Source organism: Trichoderma evansii, assembly GCF_050947405.1.
Source record: "Trichoderma evansii strain SZMC 28006 chromosome Unknown GGI43scaffold_11, whole genome shotgun sequence".
In the NCBI taxonomy this organism is placed as follows: Eukaryota; Fungi; Ascomycota; class Sordariomycetes; order Hypocreales; family Hypocreaceae; genus Trichoderma; species Trichoderma evansii.
The window spans coordinates 407,240-429,803 of NW_028145195.1; the positions used below are offsets into that span (position 1 = coordinate 407,240).

Below are 22,564 nucleotides of genomic sequence, written 5' to 3' on the forward strand. Positions count from 1 at the left end.
TAGGCACAAGAGAATGTGAGAGTGAATCATATATGTCATTAAATACTCACGAGATATCGATATCCAACGGCTTTGTACAAATCCACTGGGCTGCCAACCCACGGGGAATCTTCGTCTTCGCGAATAAAAAGAAAAAGGCAGAAAAGGCAGAGACAAAAACAACGCTATGCTCAAAACAACCAGCTAAAAACACCCTTGACCTTTCCCTTCCATCCCTTCTCATCCTCCTCGTCCACTTGCTCTTCTGCCGTATGCACATCCGTCTCGAGATCCATATCTTCTAAATGCACGAATTTGGTCCGCTTAACGAATTTCCAGCCGAGATACATGACTAGCATGATGGGCAATTCAATGTAGAAACTGACAAAGCTCACGCCGTCGAATGAGGGGCTGAAGCAACTCCATCCTTGGATGAGAACGAGAAACGAGTTGAGCACGACCGCAATCCATGGGCCGAATGGGTAAGTCCAGTTCTTGAATGGAAGCAGATGCTCCTTGCCTTGGCGGGCGATGGCGGCACGGAAGCGAAGCGAAGTGATACCGATGGCGATCCAGCTGAGCTGGTTAGAAACACCGACGAGACTATAGGCGGAGCGGTTAGTGACATGGATGAGAGAAGGTTCTGGAGTATCACATACTTTTGCAGCCAGTTCCAAAGCTGACCTGCGCCAATGAAGCTGGAGCCGAAGCAAAGACCAGAAACAAAGCCGGTAGCGAGAACAGCCACCCAAGGCACCTGGTGTCGGTTGAGCTTGCCAAAGACTTTGGGTGCGTGACCCTCCATGGCGAGCGTGTACAGCAGTCTTGTTCCGGCAAACAAAGCGTGGTTACCAGCCGACAAAACACTGGTCAAGATGACGGCGTTGATGACACTGCCGGCAGCCTTGGCTCCAGTCATTTGGAAAACAAGAGTAAAAGGCGAAGTGCGGGTGTTCTTGGTGTTGAGGCCGGGGTAGTCGTAGGGGATGTTGAGGCCGATGAGGAGAACGGAGAGGATACTAAAGGAGTGTTAGTTGCCAATAACCAATAACAATGCAGTCGGAAGTCGTACTAGAAGAGGAGAATTCGCCAAAAGACATTCTTCACCACCTTGGGCATGGTCTTTGTGGGGTTCTTGGTCTCACCGGCGGTGATGGCAATGGATTCGGTGCCGCCATCTGGGGAGAAATACTGTTAGCTGGATGCACACGATTTTAGGCTGTAAGATGTCTGCACTTACAAGCAAAAGAAGCAGTGACAAAAACAGAGGCAAAGCCACCAATGCCACCAACAAATGGAGCACCAGGGATATGCCAGTTTTCTCCACCAATATAATGTCCGTCGGAGTTGCCGCCGCAGTTGACAACGATGCCCATGACAATGAAAACCTGGAGAAATGTGAGTCAAAGAGTTGCCAGCAAAAGTAGGTATTGAGGTCGCTACTTACAACAATGGTAATGACTTTGAGCAAACTCAGCCAGTATTCGAGCTGTTTTGATATTCGTCAACTTCATTATTCACAACTTTTGACAGATGGTGTTTCGTTCTTGCTTACCTCACCGTATGCGCGCACGGTAGCAATATTGACTGCAATCAAAACAAACCAGAAGATCAAGCTGAGGGCCCATCCCGGGAAGTGATCTGTCCAGTACTGTAATACGAGCTGAAGCGCGACTAAATCGGAAGCTGTCGAAACGGCGTCGTTGAACCAGTAATTCCAAGTTAGGGCGAAGCCAAAAGCGTCATCGACAAAGCGACTAATCACATGGTTACAATGTCAGCAAGCATTTCACACTTTGACCAGGCGCCAATGATACTTACCCCGCAAATGTACAGAAACTGCCAGCCACTGGCAAAAACGCAGCCATCTCTCCCAGACTCAGCATTGTGACGAAGACGATGAAGCCGACAATGGCATAGCAGATGAGCATCGAAGCCGGACCACCAGTGGCCAGCGACTTTCCTGTGCCGAGGAAAAGACCAGTTCCAATAGTGCCTCCAATGGCAATCATCTGAACTTGGCGCGCTGAGAGAGATCGACGAAGGCGGTCCTGGAGAATGTGTGTTGAGCCTTCGAGGTCATCGGTCGTTACCGCGAGCGGGTCATTGCGATCTTTCTTGGCCTCATCAGGCAACCCCTCGGGGTTATAATCTTGGCGATAACCCATTTTGACTTGTTCTATAGAGATGATTTCTTTTCTCTTGTTGTAGCAAAAAAATGCTGTAAAAAAGAGAAGGGGGGAGCTGTGTCGAGTTATATCCTGTGAACGTGACAAGCTTCCAGAAGGAGTCCAATGCCTGTACTTGGCAACGGGTGTGGCGTCACTATCCGCTGTGCGTTGAATCAAGAACCCGCTAAACTCTCAACTCTGCTGCTGGCTCGCTCACTATCATTAGTGCCATGCAACACAATCAAAGAGGTAAACTTGAAAAGAGAGGGAGAGAAGAGGTGAGAAACAAGAATCACGGTGTGGCGATCATGCAGATGAAGTAGGTCGTCCCCCTTGCAACCTTTAGCCCCTTCGAGAAGAAAAGAAGCATGCAATTATCTAATGCAACCCCATCCAAAGAGAGAAAAAAATATCCATAGCCTTTGAAAAATCTGGTGATGGCAGAGCGACAGCCTTCCGTACGCGGACATGGCCGCTGTGCTAGGCGATTGCGTGCTCGACAAGATGCTCCACTGGGGGGACTTGTTCTCCAATGAGGCGTGGCGAGAAGCTCTTTTAGTGATGACGATAACCGGACCAGGGTAGACTGCCACGCTCTAGAAGCAGCAGCGAGGCTTGAAAGGAACCAGAAGCATCTTTAATTTGGCAGAGGTGTGCAACTACCGTCAGGCGATCTGCAGGTCTGCTGTTAGCTGAGGCTGGACTACTGCTGCACCCCAGACATCACGAACAATGGTATCAGGTCGCGTACGTAATCGAGCCTATGGCGTTATCGACTGGCCTGCTGGTCGTATGTAATAGCGCCGAGGCTATCTGCTCCACAGTCCACATGCCGCCGCCGCAAATACGGCTGCCTTTTCGGTGGAGAAGTCGAGGCCTGGTATCAGTGTTGGGCGTTGCCTTGACTTGGAATCACACTCAAATTCTCGCTGCGCTAAGGGCCACCCAGAAGGCGCTTTCTCGGCGTTGGCTGCCGAGTCATTTGGAGCTGTTTTGTCTCCAAAAGCTACCAAATGCTGACGAGCGGTTATCGGGTTTTCTGCCCCAATACTGTTGCCGCAGTATCTTTGCGCCACCCATCGCCACCTGTTGGTTTGTTAGCTGTGGCCTTGAAATCTATAGATGAGACGAAGCTGTTACTCATATCGAGTGCTGATTGCGCCATTGTGCACGAGTTGGTAGCTCTTGAGGTGTTTAATAAGCATAAGCTGGAAGAAAAGGCATCGGAACGGACAATGGAGTGATGGTTTGTAGAAAGGCCATGACTGTTTTTTTTGTTATTCCTATTTTCAAAGGGCAGTTCGTCCAGGTATCTGAATGCGCCCTTATCGGTACGCAAATCTCTAATCGATAAGCCTAATCTATGGCAGAGACAAAAGTTTTCCAGCGCGAATCCAGGTACAGGCGCACGTTAAGCGCCACAACTATGGCGCAACGGGTGCTGTATTTGCCCTATCTGCCCCACAACTTTGGCTGTATATATGACCGAGCTTCTATACAAGATTTGATCAAGTATGGACAAGATATGATAACTTGTATTAAGTATAGAATTCTTGATAGTAAATAGTCCCAAGCCAATACTCAAGTATCTGATTTATACCGTACACTTGTAAAATTTACACAAGGCATCTTTTATCGCTGGTGTAATGGAGCTACAGTGACTGATATAGGTAGGCAGTGGTTCTAGTTACCCTGTGCATTGCAGGCGACTCCAGCTCCAAGTAAATCTTCTAAACGGAGCGGATGTTGCACGTGTTATAGTGGTTGCAAAATCGGCTTCCTCTCCTACATAGCACAACGTGAGATTTCCACCCGAGATCGCTATGGAGCACGCTTATGCGGTCACGCAATACCAACTCGAGGGAACTTACCTATATAGTCGCGTCCCAAGTTTGCAGCAACTCAGCTACATCAACATACCCATTCTTCATGGCCCAAGAAAGAGCCGTCTTGTTGGATTCATTGCCCTCTGCGTTGATTTCCACCTGGCCAGTCTCTAACAAGATCTTCATGACCGCCGCGTGTCCGTTCTCAGCAGCCCAGGTCAGAGGCGTTAACCCGCGTGTGGACTTTGAGTTTATATCGACTTTACCCGTCTCGAGTAGAAGCTTCACGATCTCCCCATGTCCATGCTCTGCGGCCCAGGATAGTGGCGTCTGCTGGTGGAACGTATCCCGTGCATCGACGCCCGCTTTGTTGGTTTCCAGCAACAACTTCACGACCGCCAAGTGCCCTTCTCCGGCAGCCCACGAGAGCGGTGTCCGGCCATAATAACAGTCTTTCGCGTTAATGTCTACTTGATTAGTCTCGAGGAGCAGCTTCACAACAGCCGCGTGTCCCTTTGCCGAGGCCCACAAGAGCGGCGTCCGGCACGGCGTCGGACACGGCATCCGAGTGGAACCCCTGAAGTCATCTGCCAAGTTCACATCGACCTTGCCGGTGTTGAGCAGCAGCTCCACGATTCTCTCGTGCCCAAACTCGGACGCGCGTGACAGCGGCGTTCGCCCCTGGATGCGGCTATTGTAGTCCACATTCATCTTGTTAGTCTCAAGCAGCTGCTTTACCAGCCGCTCATCGCCGTACTGCGCAGCTGCCGATAGCGTCACATGGTCGTACCCGGAGTCTTCGGCGCGTAAAGTGTGAGAGTCAGACGTATCTGCGCTTTCGTAGGGCCCACGGTACAGCTTGTAAAAGTACATCCGAGACCCCGAGCTCAGCCCCCTCACAAACAGAATCATATCAGTCAGTGATTCGTAGCCACCAGTGATTATTTCTTGATAGACCTCATTTGCCTTGTCCGCAAAGCCTTTGGATGTCAGGCCGCCTGTGTCCCACTCTGTGAGGAAGCTATCGAGGGTTGACCGTGAGAGGTTCACGTTGTGCACAGTGCCGGTGGTGGTACCAGTCGTAGTAGTAGTGGTGGCCGAAAGAGCCGCGAGGACACTCTTAGTATGCGGGTAGTATTCCAAGCTCTTCCGGAGCGTCGAGTAGGACAGCTCGCCCTCGTTAGACCACTCGTTGGAGTTGAGTCCCGCAAATATGTTGCACAAGAATCGGAGCGCATCCTGGACGGCAGATTGCCACACCTCACGGGCCACCCAGGCTCGGGCTGCTAATTGGACAAGGCGATGCATGGAGTTGTCTCTCCGGGAGATAAAGGAGAAGCTCTTCAGGACGGCAGTGGCTTTGGTGATTTGGAAACTGGTCGCGCCGGGAAAGTATGGCAGCATCCAGTCCGACGCGCCGTGGCGATCAAGTGCGCTGAGTACCAAAAGCAAGCGTACGGCAAGCTCATTTTTGCGCCCGATTTGCTCAAAGGAGAGCTTCCAAGTACAGAGGACGGCGTTGGGCATGTCAGAGTCACGGCGCCAGTCGACGAATTCTTCTTCTAGAAAAGCGGCGTTTTCCGTCTCTGTTCCGCTATAGAGTGAGATGTATTCCTCTGGAGTGAGGTTGTTCTCTCGCATAAACGATGCTGCCTGGGTGATTGCCAGCGGAAGATTCCCCAAAAGTTCAACCAGCCGTTCCATAGATGGCTCATCTACTTCGTGTGACCCTTCCGCGGGTATCGAGGTGCCTGGGTCTTCCGAGCCCCCAAGAAGCTCGTGCGTCAACACCTTGATAGACTCTTTGACGCTCATCATGGGAATCTCCATGACCTTGGTGCTGCGGGTTCGTTGAAGAAGCTTCTGCGCGCACGTTAGATGCCGGGACGTATACAATATCGCACAGTTCGGCTTCTTGGGTAAAAATTCGCGCAGTCTTCGAACCACCGGTATGCCGTCTTTGTGAGGTGTCAGCGCAGACAAGGAATGGAATTTGGAAGTGAATGGCTGAAAGAAGACGTCCTCGTCGTCAGCGTTGTCAAGAATCAAGAGCCATCTGCCACTGGCCTCGCTCTCGAGCCACTCCTTGACAATGGGAAACACATCCGTTCCCATCTCACCCTCGGGGATCAAGCTGAATTTGCGAGTGATGGTATTGAAACCGTGTTCGACTCGTGCCTGGCTGCTTGCGTGAATCCATATGATGGATCGTCTATCATGTGCTCTTTTTTGTACGTACTCTTTCTCGCGTAGGCGATGGGCATATGCGTTGGCGATCTGGGTTTTTCTAATTATCAAAAAAATCAGAACAGGGGCAAAGAGAATTCACTAGAACCAAGTGTCTTACCCGACCCCTCCAAGACCAACAATGGCAGCTTCGATGAAGTCGTGAGAATCCGCGCCGAGCATGTCCTCAAGATGTTCAAGTTCGCTTTCTCGGCCAACAAAGCAAGGGTCTTTAGGGAATGGAAGCAGAAAGACATCATCGCCTGCGGCTCTCGTGGCGACTCGCATTTCATTCATCCCCTTGGCAAGGGCTCCAGCTGTCGGCGTGGGGGGATCCTTTGGCTGAATTTCGGCCAGAACAGCCTTGGCGTAGGCTGCTGCCATCGCAGCTGAATATGGCTGCCACTCCTTGTTCTTGTGAATGTCCCCGTAATCACAGACGCCTCGAATGACCCCCACAGGAATGCGGTTCATCGTCCCGGCTGCTTCCATCTCGAGGCCGATGATGCCGTAGGTATCCCTAAGCTCGTTCCTTTTCTGGGCATCCTTCATAAGCTTCTCTCCTGAGCCGATTGGTCCGTACCAAACTCTGGTGCGCTGGGAATCTGGTCGGCGTGGGCGATTCACGCATCTTTCCAGCCCATCCACCCCAGTCTCGTACAGCTGGTCCCGCTCCTGGCCTGGGTCGGCAAACGTGCCCTTGGCGTGTTCCTTATCCTTGATGCTCTGATAGTAGGGCTGGAAGATTTCGGTATCGTTTGGCGCGCTCAGCTTGATGCTGCCGATGGCGGATCGAATCACCGCTTCCGTTTCTGCCAGAACATGGCCGCATCGTAGCAACTCTATACCGTCGCTGGTCTCTTTGCCGAGATCATAGGCTACTAAGCCAGGACCGTCGTTGTCACCAAGAGCGACGAGAACATCCCCAAGACGGATATCACGCGGAGGAGCTCGAGAAAGGTCGGGTAGGCCCGCGGCAACACCGACCAGCAAACCGAACCAGAGGTTGGGGAAGAATCTCTTCACTTGGCTGGCGAGGGCGGCGGCGGAGCCAGTGCCGTATTCCTGTCCAGCGGGCAGCGTGGCAATGACAATGTTATGCCCGCAAATCTCACCAGCCTGGAATATGTAATCATCGCCCCTGCGGTACGGGAATCGTCCATTGTGTCTCTTGTCCAGTATGTGAAGGGCAGCCTGTGCCTCAATCTCTAGAGGGGCGAGCCATGCGACTGTGTATAGATCGGGATCTAATTCGATCATAGCGTGAAACTATCATGAAATGCGAGCAGTGCACAAAGGGTATATGAGGTTTATAGGCTTGATTTTCTCAGCTCCACGTTACCTTTGCCTCTACCCCGCGACAGAACTTTCCGTGAGCGACGTCTCTCCGCCAATCATTTATGACTTGTGAATTTGAATAAACATACTTCTCTCTTTTTGGACAACAAATGTAATAGCTTGCAGCATAGTGGAGCTCTGTGCCGATAATTTTCACAGTCTCTTTGATAGGCCGATTTGAGTCCAAGGGTTTACGTTTCAACATGCCAGTCTAAATGCAATGCGATATATTAATAGCATCTATACATGGGCTGATGGAGTATGCGAGAGGCAAATGCCAGTTTTTTAATAGCTTGCATGTGATATAGATTTCTTGGTGTTATATAACATAAAAGTAGCTATCTGGTATACCTAATAATACTGAGAGATAATAAGATATCCCAGACAATCCTTCTTCCCGCCCTATGTGATTTACACCACCCACATTGAAGAAAACATCCATTTGGTATAAGGGACTGTCTAAATATCTTCCTGAGCTTTGGCACATACCACATAGGAATCAGGAGGAGGAGGAATACAGCAAGTCTATTATAATTAGTACTGATTAGATGTATATTAGTATTGGAAAACACGTACATAATCCTCACACACTTCTCTGTCGTCTTTAAGTTGACATCCTGTATAGTGCTAAAGAATTTTTAGTACTAGTATACGTAAATACGTAAGCTGTAAGGTTATACTAACGTATAGATCACATTCGTCACAGCATGGAAGCTCCTAGTGCCAAGTCAGAAACTGTTATATCGACTGATTTGTAATACAAACGTACGATAAATCCAAGGTCCTTACAGCTGAACGCTCGAATTTGTCCAAAGCCAAAGATAATTAGAAGAGTTGCTTGAATCCATAAAGACTTCATTTTGACGATTAAATGTAAAATAGAGGTATGATTTCCAATGTAAAAAAAGAGGTAATTAAAAGTAAAGAAATAGATATCGTACTTATCGTTCAGACTCAGGCTTTATAGTTTTCTGATCTTATGGGATGAAGAAGGATTATATGCCTGAGTCAAAGATTCGAATAAGCCGGGCTTCTACCATATATGACGTATCAAATATAACTATTATCCGAGTCGCACGCAGATGCGAAGAATGGATATTAGTAAGACTCAGACAAAAAGGGGGAATACACATACACCATAGAGGAGCAAAAGAAACATCTCTCCTTTTAGACAGCAGTGTGTATCATATAATGTCAGTATAAATTTTGGATTCAACAGTTGAAGTTAAAATTTATAAGTCTTTAACACAGCTAATACAAAAATTATCTGGCGAATTAATGTGCGAATCCAGGTATAGGTCCAGCCGTGATTCGTGGACGGATCATCGGCACGGGTGCATCGCCACACTTCCAGATTGATGCCATCGGCGATAAAAGAAACAACAGACGGTTATACAGATGGCCTTGGTGTATTATAGTAAACTTTCGGCTGTGTAGCACATGCATCCTTAATGTATGGCTTCAAAAAGAATGCTATTCGCAGCATGTGCTTTCAGGTTGCTGCATCTATTATACCTTTGCTGTGAAACTTGTGCTTTAGCAAGTGTTTGTATATGCAAAGTCTCGCTGCGCTTACAACTTGTAAATAGAATTTCTTTTCGCCTACAACCTACGCCCCAGGATGTACCTAGCACTGATGCTGAGCAGTCAGTGTGATCCGTACGCAGTTAATAGTGCTGATTTCTCTGCAACAGGATCTATTTGATCCTTATTAGTATAAGAGGCGAACTTGGAGATGTAATCGCAATGGACACAGAGTGGAAAGAAACCCCAAATCTCAATTTGGGATATATATCAAATATCTACTTTGACGGAATGACGACCCGAATGGCAAAAAGAAAATCACGTATGCGCATTTTCATTTTGCTGTTTAAGTCGCAGAAGCTGAAAGGAAAAGCTCTGCCCGCATACTTGGGAGGCCAATTTATATTTCGTGTTTAAAAATCTTAATGTAATAACTGTTTTATCGCCTTTCAACAAGGAAACATCCATGGCCGATTGAGCCTTTAGCCATTATTATCTCCTGGCCACGTATGCCGTCTTCATGATTCCCACTTGTGTCTCTATCCAACTTGCCTCTATCTTTTCGTCGCAATAGTCAGTAACTGCAGACAAATCCATGCTAGAGAAGTACCCTCAGCCGCTATTAATGCGTCAGTCAAGCCAATCTTAGCAACGGCTACCGGAAACCCACCTGAAGTGTTCCCAGACTATCATCAGTGTGGCCGCCATCATGTGGAGAGAGCAAAACTCCCGCAAGACTTTTCTTCGATTCTTGGAGTTCCATAACTTGCTATTGAAGCTATAAGCATATCATTTACAAGCTGGGGGAGTTGTATTAACCTCTTCGAACGAATCTCGGACGTAGAATCGCACGGTCGTAACGCTCTGCTTCTGGCCAATCCGGTGGATGCGGGCTAGGGCTTGCTCTTCCAGAGTTGGATTCCTAAAATGGCCAGTAAATATTACTGCAAGGGATGTTATTCCTTTAGAATACTAACCAATGAGGCTCCATGAGATATGCTCGCGACGCTACAGTAAGTGTAAGACTGCAGAAGGCTGTTAGCTAATCCAAGGCTACAAAGCACCCAGGCGAATAATCACTTACCCGACCGCGCCGCATGATAGCGTGAGTAGCATGACGCGAATGTTTGGATCTTTTTTAAACTTGTCTACGACTGACTGTCGTTCTTTTTGAGGCACTCTACCGTCGAAACGTATGCTGCGCAGCGAGGCCTGATCGAAGCCGGCTTCGATAACATCGAGAGTCAGTCTCCAGGTGGAAAACACAATGCTGTCACGAGTTTAGCATGCATCATTCGATAATAAGATGTATCGAAAAATACCATTTAGTGTCCGAGGGCAAACTCTTGATATCGGTGATTAGAGCTTCAATTTTTGACGGAAGGCCAATAGAGGAGGTTTTCATCTGCCGTGGATCCAAGTCGGAAATATCTTCAAAGACATTCATGTTTATCGAAACCGACGCTGTAGGACAAGGAGACCTATGCCCGCACCCTAATTCGTGGCCAGCCTTGCTCATTCTGTGCATGCAGTCGCCGCAAACAAATTTCAAGCAGCGAGAAAAGATCGGATTTTGGTACGCCGTGCTAGAGTCGTCCAAAAGAGTCTCGGTCAGCTCTAGAGTCGATGAACATTGCACACAAACGATGGAACCCATTCCTCGTTGAACATTGAAAGCTTGCTGCGCGACACTGGTCCAGTCGCCGGTTTCTGCTGGTAAATTTAGAGACTTTTGATGTTTTGCATGGTAGTGTAGGCCAAGATTACAGACAAGTCGCAGCGATTCAATTTGCTGCAAAACGTTGACATACACGCCTACTCTCGATGTTTCAGAGTTGGTTTGAAGTGCTTCGTCGATCTTTGTTATTGCCTGCTCTCGTATTTCGGTATACTTTTCTCTTTCTTCGCGGCTAAACTCAATAGGACAACGCATATCCTGCCTTGGGGGAAGATTGATGGTAGTTTTAGGCCTGCGCAACAAGATGCAAGCTGAAAGGCGCTGCAGTCTCTTGGCAGCTTCTTCGTCTTCCCCTGATTTCCAAAGGTGGGTTATGTCGGCGTCAAAACGCTTCGGATCCGTGTAAGGATGCACTCTGATAAATTTGAGCAGAGTAGCAAGATCACCCAGGCGATTTTGGATGGGTGTTCCGGTAACAGCCCATCGAGCAACAGAGTCGAGTGCACATATGGCATGGGCCATCCTCGAGTTTCCATTACGGATGAAGTGAGCTATCCAGGTCAGATATTGATGATCTGTGGGTAATTGTGTAATTTATTGGGCGGGGCAATTGCTCACCTTCATCTAAAATTATTCTCTTCCAACGAACAGAAAACAGAATTGAGCTTTCTGCTTCTCGTCCACCCTTCCATTCTGCGGAGACGGTATGATATGTGGTTAAAACCACATTTACATCATCAATCTCATATTGGTTCATGAATCTAGTCTTTCCATAGTGACGCCGCCATTTTAAACCGCCTGCTACAACGTGTCTGCTTAACTTTTAGCTGCAAGTATGTCTGGGTATTCGAAGATATGCTTAGACTTACTCAGACAATTGTTCTTCCCAGGTACCGAGCACTAAGAACAGTAAGCAATTTCTCTTTCCAGACGACTTGAGTCTTTATGACGTACGAGGAGGTGGTATAATAATAAGTGTAGTTGTGATATAAGGGTTACCCCCCACGTCTCTCTCTATGCAATCTTTGGTGGTATTAATACTATTATCTAAGTCAGTCGCCGCTAAAGCAATCATTGTCAATGTTTTGCCGAGGCCCATTGGATCCGCGATGATGCCTCCATAGAATTGGGGAGGCTCTTCTTGCTGGTGGCTGGCGGAAATTCGATTGATAAAGCTGCGAACGGGCCATGTCAGTCTCGCTACAAGAGCATTTTCAGTATCACTTACAATCGCCCCTGGTCGTTGTCGACTCTCTCCCAAATATCTAGTTGACTTGCATCAAAATCCCACCCACTTTCTCGCCGCAGCAAAAACGTCAAAGCTTTCTTTTGGTGACTAAATGTCCTCATCAGATCAGTTTACACAAAGCATGAAACATAAGAAGCATTTGAAAGGACGCTACCTTTGGAGAGCTGTTTGTATTGCTGCTGGTTGTGGAGCCTCCTCCAAATCGACGTTGCTGCTTAAGATATCCAGCAAATCGGGTCCCTCCGTGATGCCCTGATAGGAAAATGATTTCAACGCATGTGAGATAACCTGAGAAAGAAGTGGGCAAGATTCAAAGTCATCTGAAGATAACCGATGAGGGTTCCAGTATTTGACGTCGTGATGGCATGCTCGTGGATCTTGAAGGTACTCCCCGTACGCTTGGAACCAGATGCCAATCTGCTCAAATAAATCCGAATTGCCATATACAGTAATTTCCAAGTCACACGGAACTTGGGTAGAACTGCGTCCCGATTTTCGCCCTGAAAGATTATCATTTGGAATGCAAGAGACATGCAGATTCAAGGCAGATTCATCAAGAAGACCTTGTATCATCTGTCCGTGCTCTGACAAAATTAACCCCTTCATTCGTGGGTCTCCCATTGCGCTAAAAGTCCCCGACGAATTTAGATTGACGACGAATGGTGATGACGTTTCGCTCGAATTTGGTCTGTCGCATCTTCCTGAGATACCCGAGATCTGTATAGGATTTACTTAGGGAGATTCGACGGCAGATTGTCCATAATAACGTACCATGCCAAAGCAAACCATTAAACTTTGCTCAGTATTGACCTGCGATATAGTAGATGTATTTGTATCCTGGACTGCATCTTCACTGGCCTCGAATGCGGCATCAGAAGACACGTCTTGCGATTGTGGTAAAGTGACAAGAGCTTGCGATGAGCCTATCATGTGTGGGCCAGCCGTTTGGTTGGACATAAAATAGTGAGATTGGAATGACTGAGTAGGAGCTTCTTGGAGACCCCATGATGTAAAGGATGCCGCGAGATGCTGTACTGGCATGAAATTGGCTGAAAGAGAGGGATCCCATAACCAAGATGGCTGCATAGGTGCAGCAAAGGGCATCGTAGAATCGTGAGTCGCCTGGCGGTACGACTCTTCACCGCTGCCAAACGCTAAAAAATTGGCCGTGGCTGGATGCTGCATCGCGAGATCTGCATGAAGTGCCAAACAGTCTAAATTGAAGTGCTCTATGGATTGTGGGATATGGCTGCTGATTGCAGGCGATACGATCATGAAGCCATTCTCTGACATGTGTCCCATGCAATTCTCAATGCCTTCATCAAGTCTCCGCCGCTTTGGAACATGATAATGATTGTTGTCGGGCTCCATATCCGAGAAGCTACACTCTCAAAAAAGTGTTAAGGACCAGAATCGGAGTAGCTATCACCATGGAAAGAATCTATAGCTCGAATGCGAAGTTTTAGCTGACAATGGAGCAGTATTCCGCAGTTTTTCAAAGCTGCCTACTATTCAATAATTGAAGTACGTGTTGGCGCGGCAGAGGCTGAGCACACTTTGCGAAAGCACCGCCAACAAGGCAACGCGCAAGGCAACCTACGCGCAAGGCGGCCTGCATGGCTGCCCAATCAAATAATGATGCGTTTCAGCCCCTACACTTTCTATCGCAACAGCGATTTTCTTCTTTCTTCAATATCTTTCTGTCAACATCTGTAAGCTACTATGCCAGAAATATTCCCGAAATGCCTCTCCCTCTTCCAATCTCTGCCGCTGCGAGGCAAACATTGAAGGCGGCTTTCGAGGATCTCGATCGAATAGTTACCCCAACAGACTCGCGTGATTTTCGTGCTGCAACTCTTCAGAATGTAAGAGACGCAGCCCTTGAAATCGAGAGGCAGCTTGCTGCAAGAGGGTCCCTTCGTAACATGCGTCGACTCGTGCCTCTATTCAAAGGAATAGAGCACTATTCAAAGGTGATGGATACTCTATGCAACGGTACCCCATATCTCCCGTGGATATGGGCACCAATTTCTCTTATTCTGCGAGTTGCCTCGGAATATGTGGAGGCTTTTGAACAGATCATCAAGGGTTACTCTCAGCTAGCGGAATCACTTCAGAGATTTGAGATTTTAGATATTGCCTTCAGCGACGATTCCGACTTTCAACAAACCTTGGCTGTCTTCTACGCCAATATTCTTGAGTTTCATAAACATGCTTACAAATTTGTTCGGCGAAGTGGTAAGCTATTTCCGCCTCCTCTCGCATCTTCTCGTCTCACATCGGCTAGGTTGGAAACTACTATTCCTGACCTCTTGGGGTCGGTTTCAACGACGCTTCGACAATATCATTGAAGACATGGGACGCCACGGAGAGTTGATTGACAAGGGGGCAAACGCTCGCAATATTTCCGAAGCTCGAGCAATGCGGCGGGAGATCCGTCTTTGGAGAGAAGAGAATGTCGAGAGAGTGAAAAGTTTCGAAAAGGAGCAGGCTATCAAGCAGTATCAGTCCATTATGGGGTGGATGAATATCGACGAATCAGACCAACTGGCCATATTTGAATCAATAATGGCAGAGGGACGCAACTATCCAGGTACTTGCTCGTGGATATTGAAAAATCCCAAAGTCAACTCCTGGCTCCAGAGGCGGCCAGAAACGCCATTTCTCTGGCTACAGGGCACGCCCGGATCAGGAAAGAGTGTCATTTCCACGCAGCTGGTAACTTTTATGCAGACAGCGAAAATGTTTTCTATGCATCATTTCTGTACCTACTTATATACGTCCTCCACCATGTATGAGCAGATATTACGATCTCTGCTTATGCAGCTACTTCGTAAAGATGGCGACCTAGTCGCCCACGTCTATGAAGAATTCGTCCTCGGAAAGAAATCACCAACGGTAGCTGCCTTGGAGCGGCTTTTGCAACTCCTGTTCAAAAGTATATCTGATGAACCATCCAAAACGGAATACTTTTGGATTATTCTGGATGGCTTGGATGAATGCAAGCCAGACAAGCAGACACGCATTATCAGTTTAATGAACCAGGTCACGTCCCAGAGGTCTTTGTCTGGCAATACGGTCTGTAAAGTTCTCATATCAAGTCGTTCTTCGCCATTATTATGGAACTGGCTACGAAAAAAACAGATAGTATCTCTGAGCGAAGAGAGCAAGTGTCTGGAAGGAGCAATACGGTTGTATGCATCCCAAAGACTGCAGGCGCTTGAACATAGATTCCGCCAACTCGATGTTGCTCCAGGAGAGTTGGACGATATTGAATGCCAGATTGCAAAAAGGGCAGATGGTAAGTTCATCTAGCATGGCCAACATTGCGACTCGAGTCACTGATACTGTGAAAAGGAATGTTTCTTTACGCTCGACTGGTTCTAGATTACCTATCTACAAATATATTTTATAACTGTGATGAAATTATATCATCTGTGAAACAACTACCCAAGGAACTTAATGATTTGTAAGTCATTTAACCCACAGCATTTAAACATGCTAACGCCGATTTTCTCTTCAGCTACGAAAAGATCTTAACCCAGATACTTATCCGTTTAGATCATCGGTCAGCAAACAGAATCAAGTGTGTGCTTGGCTGGATCGCTTTCGCAAAACGTCCATTGAAAAAGCTCGAATTTCTATCTGCTGTTACCTTTAGCTCTGGTGATCCGAGTCTTGCTCACCTTGCCCCTCAGTACATCTTGGAAATCTGTGCACCGCTCATCGATGAAAGGCATGATACGACTTTGACTTTTATTCATGTTTCAGTGAAAGAGTAAGTAACATCTTGATTAAAACTTGCTAACCGTATAAATTAACGTCTCTGTAGATTCCTCCAAGCTCCCTCTTGTAGCCTGTCCATTAATGAACAAGAAACGCTTGAAGAACATGGAGTAGCTGCTGTTACTTGCCTCCTTTCCGGATTAGAAGTATTTAACGCAACATACGATAAACAGACCAGATATCATCGAGTAGTCAAGGGGATACATGGCTTTCATGTTTATGCTACTGAGTATTGGACGGAATATCTGCTATCTCGCGCACAGTACATCAATGGTTTGGAAGCCAACTTACCTTTATTCACTCTAGCCTGTCAGATGGCAGATAAGCTCAATAGAGCAGCTGATTTTATGATTACCGAGCAAGTAGAAGCACGATCAATCGTGCAGGATGAACGAGTGACATTACTGCGACAATATCCAGATCTCTACAAGCATGTTAGAGCGGCTTTGGACTCCAGATCGATCAAGCACTTGGAATATGAGCTACTTCAAGTATCTAGTAAGTATTACCAGCGAAACTATATTTCTGTACTGCTTTACTAATACACGTTAACTCAGCCCCTGATCAGAGGGTAAGATTAACACGGAGTTCATCTGCTTCAGACGGCATATCAGCTATGCTCATAGTGTATCAAGAGACCGTCAAATCTCTACTCGATCAAAGCGACCACCCTGGAGTATCCGCCGAAGAGCTAGAATTGTTCAAGAGCCAATTTCGATCTTCGGCATTTACCTGTCGGCTTAAGTCGTGTCCCAGAGCTACATTGGGTTTTGAGACGGAAAAGTCTTGTTTTGAGCATGAAATGGATCACGTACGAAGGTTTCGATGCACATTTCCAGGTTGCCAATTTCCGCCTTCTGTGTCAGCGCAAGCTCTGAAAACCCATGTCAATAAATATCATAACCCCAATCCTGTGCCTAAATCTATACGCGATATTCAGACATCATCAGCACCGAGAAGAGCTACAGCTCGTCCCGAAGAAGAGGGTAGTAAGCACATGCAGAGGCCGCCTCAGAAGGGTCGACCAATGCGCCTGCCTGACTCAGATGCTGTCAAAGCAAAAGAGAACCTGGATATGGCGATGTTAGCAGAAAAGGAACTTGATGATCAAGTGATAAAAAACATAATAATTGCTCTAAACCAGGCGCCAAACAGCACTATTCGAGTTATTGATGCTGATGATCGATCAGAATCCCCAAATGCAGAGGGCGCTAATCGTGATCAGTCATTATCGCCTTGCGTCAGGACAAACCGCGCTATCTCTCTCAAAAGATCAACAAATAGACGGCGCTCCTTCAACGTTGATCAGCAACAGCAGATAAAGCAATCTCAACAACAAGAGATGCTAGGTCCAGTGTTCGTGGAGCCGCACCATCGGGCTCGACCTAGGCGGAATATGCCAGCATCAAGTAAGCGAGCTGATCAGCCATCTCAGAGGGTTGATTCTTCGCGTCTACCTATTGATTCTCCTTTCGTCAGTAGTCAACAAGATCTCGATTATGCGGTTGCTGAAAGATTTGGTCCCCCTGGTTCAATCTCTCATGAGGCTGCTAAGCAGACAAATGACAGACCGCTAGCAAGCTTCGAAAAGAGATTTATAGGCCCACCGTTGAAGAGAGGCTTTTCACCAGAGCCTTGGGGGGGTCTTTTAAATGATGACTGGGCTGAAGAGAAGCGGCTCCAGAATGAGGCTAAAGAGCGGACAATCTCGTCAGTAGATTCCCTGTACCTAAACTCAGATGCCCACGATGCTTCGTCTCACTTTCACGGGTCCGACTACGCACAATTCGAAGGCCTGGTTACCGAGAACTCATTCCCAATCTTTGGCAAATATCAGCAGTCGTTGTCGTTGTACCGAAGGGAAAAAGGAGATCCAACAGATCCAGGAGCTCCAAGAGACCCAGGAGCTCCAAGAGACCCAGGGACTCCAACAGATCCAGGGACTCCAACAGATCCAGGAGCTCCAAGACCAAGAGATCTAGAATCTGATTCTTGGGGTCCAAAAGATGAACACCATCCTCTTTGGCCTTTTTTTAAACAAAGTGATCCAGGAGATTCAGAAGATTCAGAAGATTCAGAAGATTCAGAAGATTCAGAAGATTCAGGAGAGACAAGAGATCCGAACAACCAAAGTGATTACAGAGAGAATAATGATAATGTAGATACAGGTACAGATAACAGCCTAGCAAAACTACATGTAACGAATATGCGAGATATAATTCCAAGCAGAAAACCAGAGCAGCCGAGCACTCCTTCTGAGCAGGCAAGAATAAGGTCATATTTTACAATGAAATCAAATGCTGACTAGATTTAGAAAATCTCATATCGCTCCCCTTTATTAAAATTAGCAGCAGCAAGCTACCCAGAAACTCCAAATCACCAGAAAATAAATTGCCAATTCACTTCAGATCAGCTCAACGCGACAGGCGACGAATACATCCCGCACGAGACGGACCCGTTGGGTCAGCAGAAGGTAAGGCCTAACGGTTCGCTTCTTGGTAGCCGTCAATACCGTTGTCGCACATTCCAGCTCCTAAGCCGCAATGATATATTATTTATGCTTCCGGAGGAGTGCGCACGAGTCCTAGGATATCGGGATTCGAGCCACCTATTTGATAAAAACAAGTCGCTATACCCGATAACTATAAGTCCAACTGAGGCCCAGTCCCTTTTCCAGCGGGAGATTATATCTGCCTTGTCATTTTTAAAGGATATTATTCATATTGTTACTGCCCGCTCCATATTTCGACAGTTTGGAAGCCGCATCATTGAAAACGGTCGCCAAGGCCGAGACGACTATTGGGCTGTCTTTCCCAATTCGAAATAACATAGGTAGACACTGGGCTTCCTTTCGTACTGGTGCTTTACCCCACCACGGCCTGGCTGTCTACTAGGTAGTGATAAGTGATATACTGTACATGTACCAAGACCAACGCCCATAACAGGCAGGAAAAGCTGTATTTCTACCTACATGTACTTGCTGTCTTTCCCCGCCATCGGCCAATACAAGAGGCAGAAACGAAGACAGCATATCAACACAGGCGTCTTGATGAGAGAGCTCTTTATTCTCCAACTTTCATCCATAGGACAATTTGACGTCCTTCTTGATTTTGTTTTAAAGCTCTGATAGTCTTACTCTACATGGGTATTCATTTGATTGTTCAACGATCCTTCAATTGCGAGAATTTTTTTCGTCTCATGTTCTTAGAAGGCGGCAGAGGGCGCATCTCCAGTAACAAGCAGTAACCGGCTACATACAACTCCACTCGCCACGACTCATTATTTACAGCTGCTGTTCGTCCGACAGCTTCTTTTGCCATTCGTCCGATTTTCTAACCAACTTTTCAAATCTCTTCAATCGTCAATCGAAATGCCACTCATCCTCCGCCAGACAGCCTCATTCGCTGCAAAGCGATTCTACTCTGCTTCAGCTTCAGGTCTCCGCATCAACGCTGACAGGCTGCAAGAAACAATTCATTACACATGCCAATGGGGCGCCGCTCATCGATACGGGAGGTTTGTTGTCAATCAAATATACCTCAATTGGCTATAGAGATGCTAACAATTTCTGACAGTGGCTCAACTGAGACGGGCATGTCTCGTCTCTCGCTCTCTGACGATGACGCCCAAGTAAGGCGCTGGTTTGCCGAAGAGACACAGAAACTAGGATGCAACGTCGTTGTAGATCGGTTAGGCAACATGTTTGCCAGCAAACGTGGATCTGCACCAAAGCCCACACCCATGATTGCCATGGGAAGCCATCTCGACACCCAGCCTCGAGGTGGTCGATACGATGGCATTTTGGGTGTTGTGGCTGCCGTGGAAGTCTTGCGGACTCTTGTGGAGAATGGATACAGCACTCATCATGATGTTGGAGTTGTCAATTGGACAAAGTACGTGTTTAGACATCAAACAACAATGATTCTTTCTTTTCGTGCTCTCATTCTTCTCTTTGTCATGCTCTCTTTGTTTCTTTCACCAATCTAACTCAAATGTGCGTGTTCAACAGCGAAGAAGGTGCCAGATTTCCCAAGTCAATGATGGCATCCGGCGTATGGGCTGGCAAGATCCCCCTCGAGCAAGCCTACTCTCTACCCGACATCTTCGACTCCTCAGCCACAGTCAAATCGGAGCTGCAAAGACTTGGCTACATCGGAGACGTCGCCTGCTCATCAACCGGATATCCCCTGGGCGCTCACTTCGAGCTACACATCGAACAAGGTCCAATCCTAGAAGAATCCGGAAAGAAGATTGGCGTCGTCCAAGGCGGTCAGGCATATCGTTGGTTCACTGTAACCGTCAGCGGCCGCGATGCTCACACGGGAACAACACCCTTCAAGTCACGCAGTGACCCCCTGCTGGCAGCGTCCAAAATGATCGTCTCTTCCAACGCCATAGCAAAGAAGCTCGGCGCCCTGGCATCCACTGGCGTTATCAAAATCCCTCCAAGCTCCTCCACCAACACCATCGCCTCGAATGTGACTTTCACGCTAGATATCCGCCACCCAGACGACGCTATAGTCGATGAAGTGCAGCGCCTTTGCACCGAATCCTTCCAAGCCATTGCCAAAGAAGATGGCCGAGGTGTCAAAGTCGACATGACTCTCGATACCGACTCTCCCGCAACAAAATTCGACACAGACTGTATCAAGATGGTTGAAAAGGCGGCAACAAGCCTGGTGGGTGCCGATGGGTGGCTCCATATCACCAGCGGAGCCGGCCACGACAGCGTCAACACAAGCAGCCGATGTCCCACGACTATGATCTTTGTTCCCTGCAAAGATGGCGTTAGCCACCACCCAGAAGAATACTGCAACCCGGAGGACTGGTAAGTTGTTTACGGCTATTGCCTGCCACTGTAATGAATAATAGAGAGACTAATTTGTGATGACTATCAACAGCGCCCTAGGAACCCAGACTCTTCTCGAATCGGTCATCAACTACGACAAGTTCAAGGCAGGGCAATAGTTATTTAGCTTAGCTATCTTCATGTTTTAATACACAATATTACATAATAAAATTAGGAAACAAAGAAACATCAGATACATCACTTAAATGTGCTTTTATGACGACCACACATGGCTCGCTTCCCCTGTGACAATGAAAAAAGGCTTGCCATAAGCAACAACCAGTCCATATATATCACTCTAAAATCTATTCTACTATTTCTCAAAGTATACAGGAGATTCCAATAACATTTACTGAATCTTCGAAGCAACAAACTCATCGAGTTCCTTCTCAGTCCAAAGCTCCAGACCAAAACGCTCATTCTCCACGTTTTTATACGCGCTCGCATATTTCCCACCGAGGAGAGCTGACCGCAGCAAACCAGCTCCAGTTTCCATGGTGAATCCATCCCGAGCAAAGCTTTCGAGGCTCTTCTGCAACTCAACTGCAGCATCCAATTTTGTCTCTGTCCATTCCGGCTCAGGCGAAGAGTACTTCTTGACCAGCCTCACAAGCTGAGCCTGCGTTACGGTCAGGTCATGAATGAAAACGATGCGATTCTTGGTTCCTTCGGGGTTCTTCAACAAATTTGCGACAGCTTTCGCGATGGAAGCTGTGGTCGTGACGCTGAAGGGATTTTCGCCGTTATCAACCAACTCGACCTTCCTGTTGGCGACATCGAAGACGAAAGGGAAAGAGAATATCAGCTCCAGGAAAAGACCGTTGGAGAAGACTGTATATTCTATTTTGCCTTCTTCTGCCTTTTCAGTCAGATACTGTCGTATTTGAGCCGTTGGGATATGAATTGGGAGATCCTTGGCACTGGGATCAGTAGACAGGGCGCCAAAGTCTGCCGGGATGAATCGCTTCACGCCTGCCTGGATAGCAGCGTCGATGATAATCTTTTGCTCCGGAATAGCCGCTGCGGTTATAGTAGTGACCACCACATCTTTGCCCTTCAGAGCTTCAGTCAGGCTGCTGAGAGAAGAGTAGTCGACTTCCGCAACGTGAACTCCTGAAGGCACATCTTTGAGAGAGGACTTGGAGCGAGTGAATAGGGTGACTTCGAAGCCTTTTTCGACAAGCTGAGGTAGGATAGCGGAACCGAGCATTCCTTTCTGCACATGGGTTGATTAGTGAGTGGTAGAAGTAATGGAAGCATAGGGAAAGAACTTACACCGAGGAGGGCGATGTGCTTGAATGAAGCCATTGTGAGTGACGATTGGTGCTTTGATAGTAGATACTTGGGGAATCTTGGTATCGATATCCGGTGATGGTGAGAGAGTGGCGATTAAGTACAAAAATATTGTTGAAATCGCAACTCTATTTATACGCTTAATTTTACTCCTTTTCAAATGCATCGGCGGCATCATTAGCCATTTATCGAAACTCCGCAAAGCCGGGCAGTTTAACACACCAGTAGTGTCCCATGATTGTGGAAAACCTGATCCTGATTCATGGCGTTGTATAACGTGCTGCCTAGCCAGCGGAATGAATCGATGTCGTAGATTTTCAGCCCTCGAAGCGGAGTTTTAGTGGCGTAACTAGCGGAAATTGTGATGGGATGAATCCTTCATGCGACAGGATGGATGGAGGTACCGTTGTGATATGTCGCTAACAAGAGCTGTGGATTAAGTGATGGTTGTTCATCTGTTACATGGTACAGTTTTGACATGTGCTGTTTGTGTGGGGAGGGCTTCTGATTTCGACAAGATGCTGGGACACTGGCTGTCCAATTGACTGGTTGTGGTTCATGTATGTAGACAATTCCGCAATGCAATACAATGCATTATATAGTATAACCCTTTGCTATATGCTAGCATGTAGTTTGTGTAGAGAA

The 22,564-nt window shown here is 47.3% G+C and overlaps 7 protein-coding genes across 7 annotated transcripts; 2 read left to right on the plus strand and 5 right to left on the minus strand.

The window, feature by feature from the left end:
* Nucleotides 1-170: 170 nt before the first annotated feature.
* Nucleotides 171-2,147, minus strand: GGI43DRAFT_423168 (amino acid permease-domain-containing protein; the record flags this gene model as incomplete). Its single annotated transcript, XM_083208202.1, has 7 exons — nt 171-582; nt 639-998; nt 1,052-1,157; nt 1,220-1,367; nt 1,427-1,468; nt 1,535-1,736; nt 1,801-2,147. The coding sequence occupies 7 exons, from the start codon at nt 2,145-2,147 to the stop codon at nt 171-173; spliced, it is 1,617 nt and encodes a 538-aa protein (XP_083060136.1).
* Nucleotides 2,148-6,205: 4,058 nt separating this feature from the next.
* GGI43DRAFT_55654 (5'-methylthioadenosine/S-adenosylhomocysteine nucleosidase family protein) lies at nt 6,206-7,722 on the minus strand. The gene has a single exon (XM_083210009.1). The coding sequence runs from the start codon at nt 7,460-7,462 to the stop codon at nt 6,320-6,322; it is 1,143 nt and encodes a 380-aa protein (XP_083060137.1). The 5' UTR covers nt 7,463-7,722; the 3' UTR covers nt 6,206-6,319.
* A 259-nt stretch (nt 7,723-7,981) lies between these two features.
* On the minus strand, nt 7,982-8,513 carry GGI43DRAFT_55741 (uncharacterized protein). The gene is made up of 4 exons (XM_083210011.1): nt 8,310-8,513; nt 8,225-8,257; nt 8,117-8,167; nt 7,982-8,065 (listed from the first exon to the last, which is right to left on the minus strand). Exons 1-4 carry the CDS (start codon nt 8,397-8,399, stop codon nt 8,000-8,002), a joined length of 240 nt encoding a protein of 79 aa, XP_083060138.1. The 5' UTR covers nt 8,400-8,513; the 3' UTR covers nt 7,982-7,999.
* A 912-nt stretch (nt 8,514-9,425) lies between these two features.
* GGI43DRAFT_406165 (DEAD/DEAH box helicase) lies at nt 9,426-13,538 on the minus strand. The gene is made up of 12 exons (XM_083206119.1): nt 12,763-13,538; nt 12,146-12,708; nt 11,971-12,078; nt 11,697-11,917; nt 11,612-11,642; nt 11,361-11,554; nt 10,387-11,293; nt 10,149-10,334; nt 10,042-10,089; nt 9,884-9,986; nt 9,735-9,833; nt 9,426-9,683 (listed from the first exon to the last, which is right to left on the minus strand). Exons 1-12 carry the CDS (start codon nt 13,360-13,362, stop codon nt 9,663-9,665), a joined length of 3,081 nt encoding a protein of 1,026 aa, XP_083060139.1. The 5' UTR covers nt 13,363-13,538; the 3' UTR covers nt 9,426-9,662.
* A 95-nt stretch (nt 13,539-13,633) lies between these two features.
* On the plus strand, nt 13,634-18,210 carry GGI43DRAFT_55785 (uncharacterized protein). Its single transcript, XM_083210012.1, has 6 exons — nt 13,634-14,229; nt 14,279-15,292; nt 15,349-15,460; nt 15,515-15,769; nt 15,824-16,275; nt 16,335-18,210. The coding sequence occupies exons 1-6, from the start codon at nt 13,734-13,736 to the stop codon at nt 18,083-18,085; spliced, it is 4,080 nt and encodes a 1,359-aa protein (XP_083060140.1). The 5' UTR covers nt 13,634-13,733; the 3' UTR covers nt 18,086-18,210.
* Nucleotides 18,211-18,876: 666 nt separating this feature from the next.
* GGI43DRAFT_55787 (M20 family metallo-hydrolase) lies at nt 18,877-20,842 on the plus strand. The gene is made up of 4 exons (XM_083210013.1): nt 18,877-19,293; nt 19,353-19,670; nt 19,787-20,605; nt 20,679-20,842. The coding sequence occupies exons 1-4, from the start codon at nt 19,148-19,150 to the stop codon at nt 20,743-20,745; spliced, it is 1,350 nt and encodes a 449-aa protein (XP_083060141.1). The 5' UTR covers nt 18,877-19,147; the 3' UTR covers nt 20,746-20,842.
* A 133-nt stretch (nt 20,843-20,975) lies between these two features.
* On the minus strand, nt 20,976-21,934 carry GGI43DRAFT_423171 (aromatic alcohol reductase; the record flags this gene model as incomplete). The annotated part of the gene is made up of 2 exons (XM_083208203.1): nt 20,976-21,842; nt 21,902-21,934. The coding sequence occupies 2 exons, from the start codon at nt 21,932-21,934 to the stop codon at nt 20,976-20,978; spliced, it is 900 nt and encodes a 299-aa protein (XP_083060142.1).
* Between the last annotated feature and the right edge of the window lie 630 nt (nt 21,935-22,564).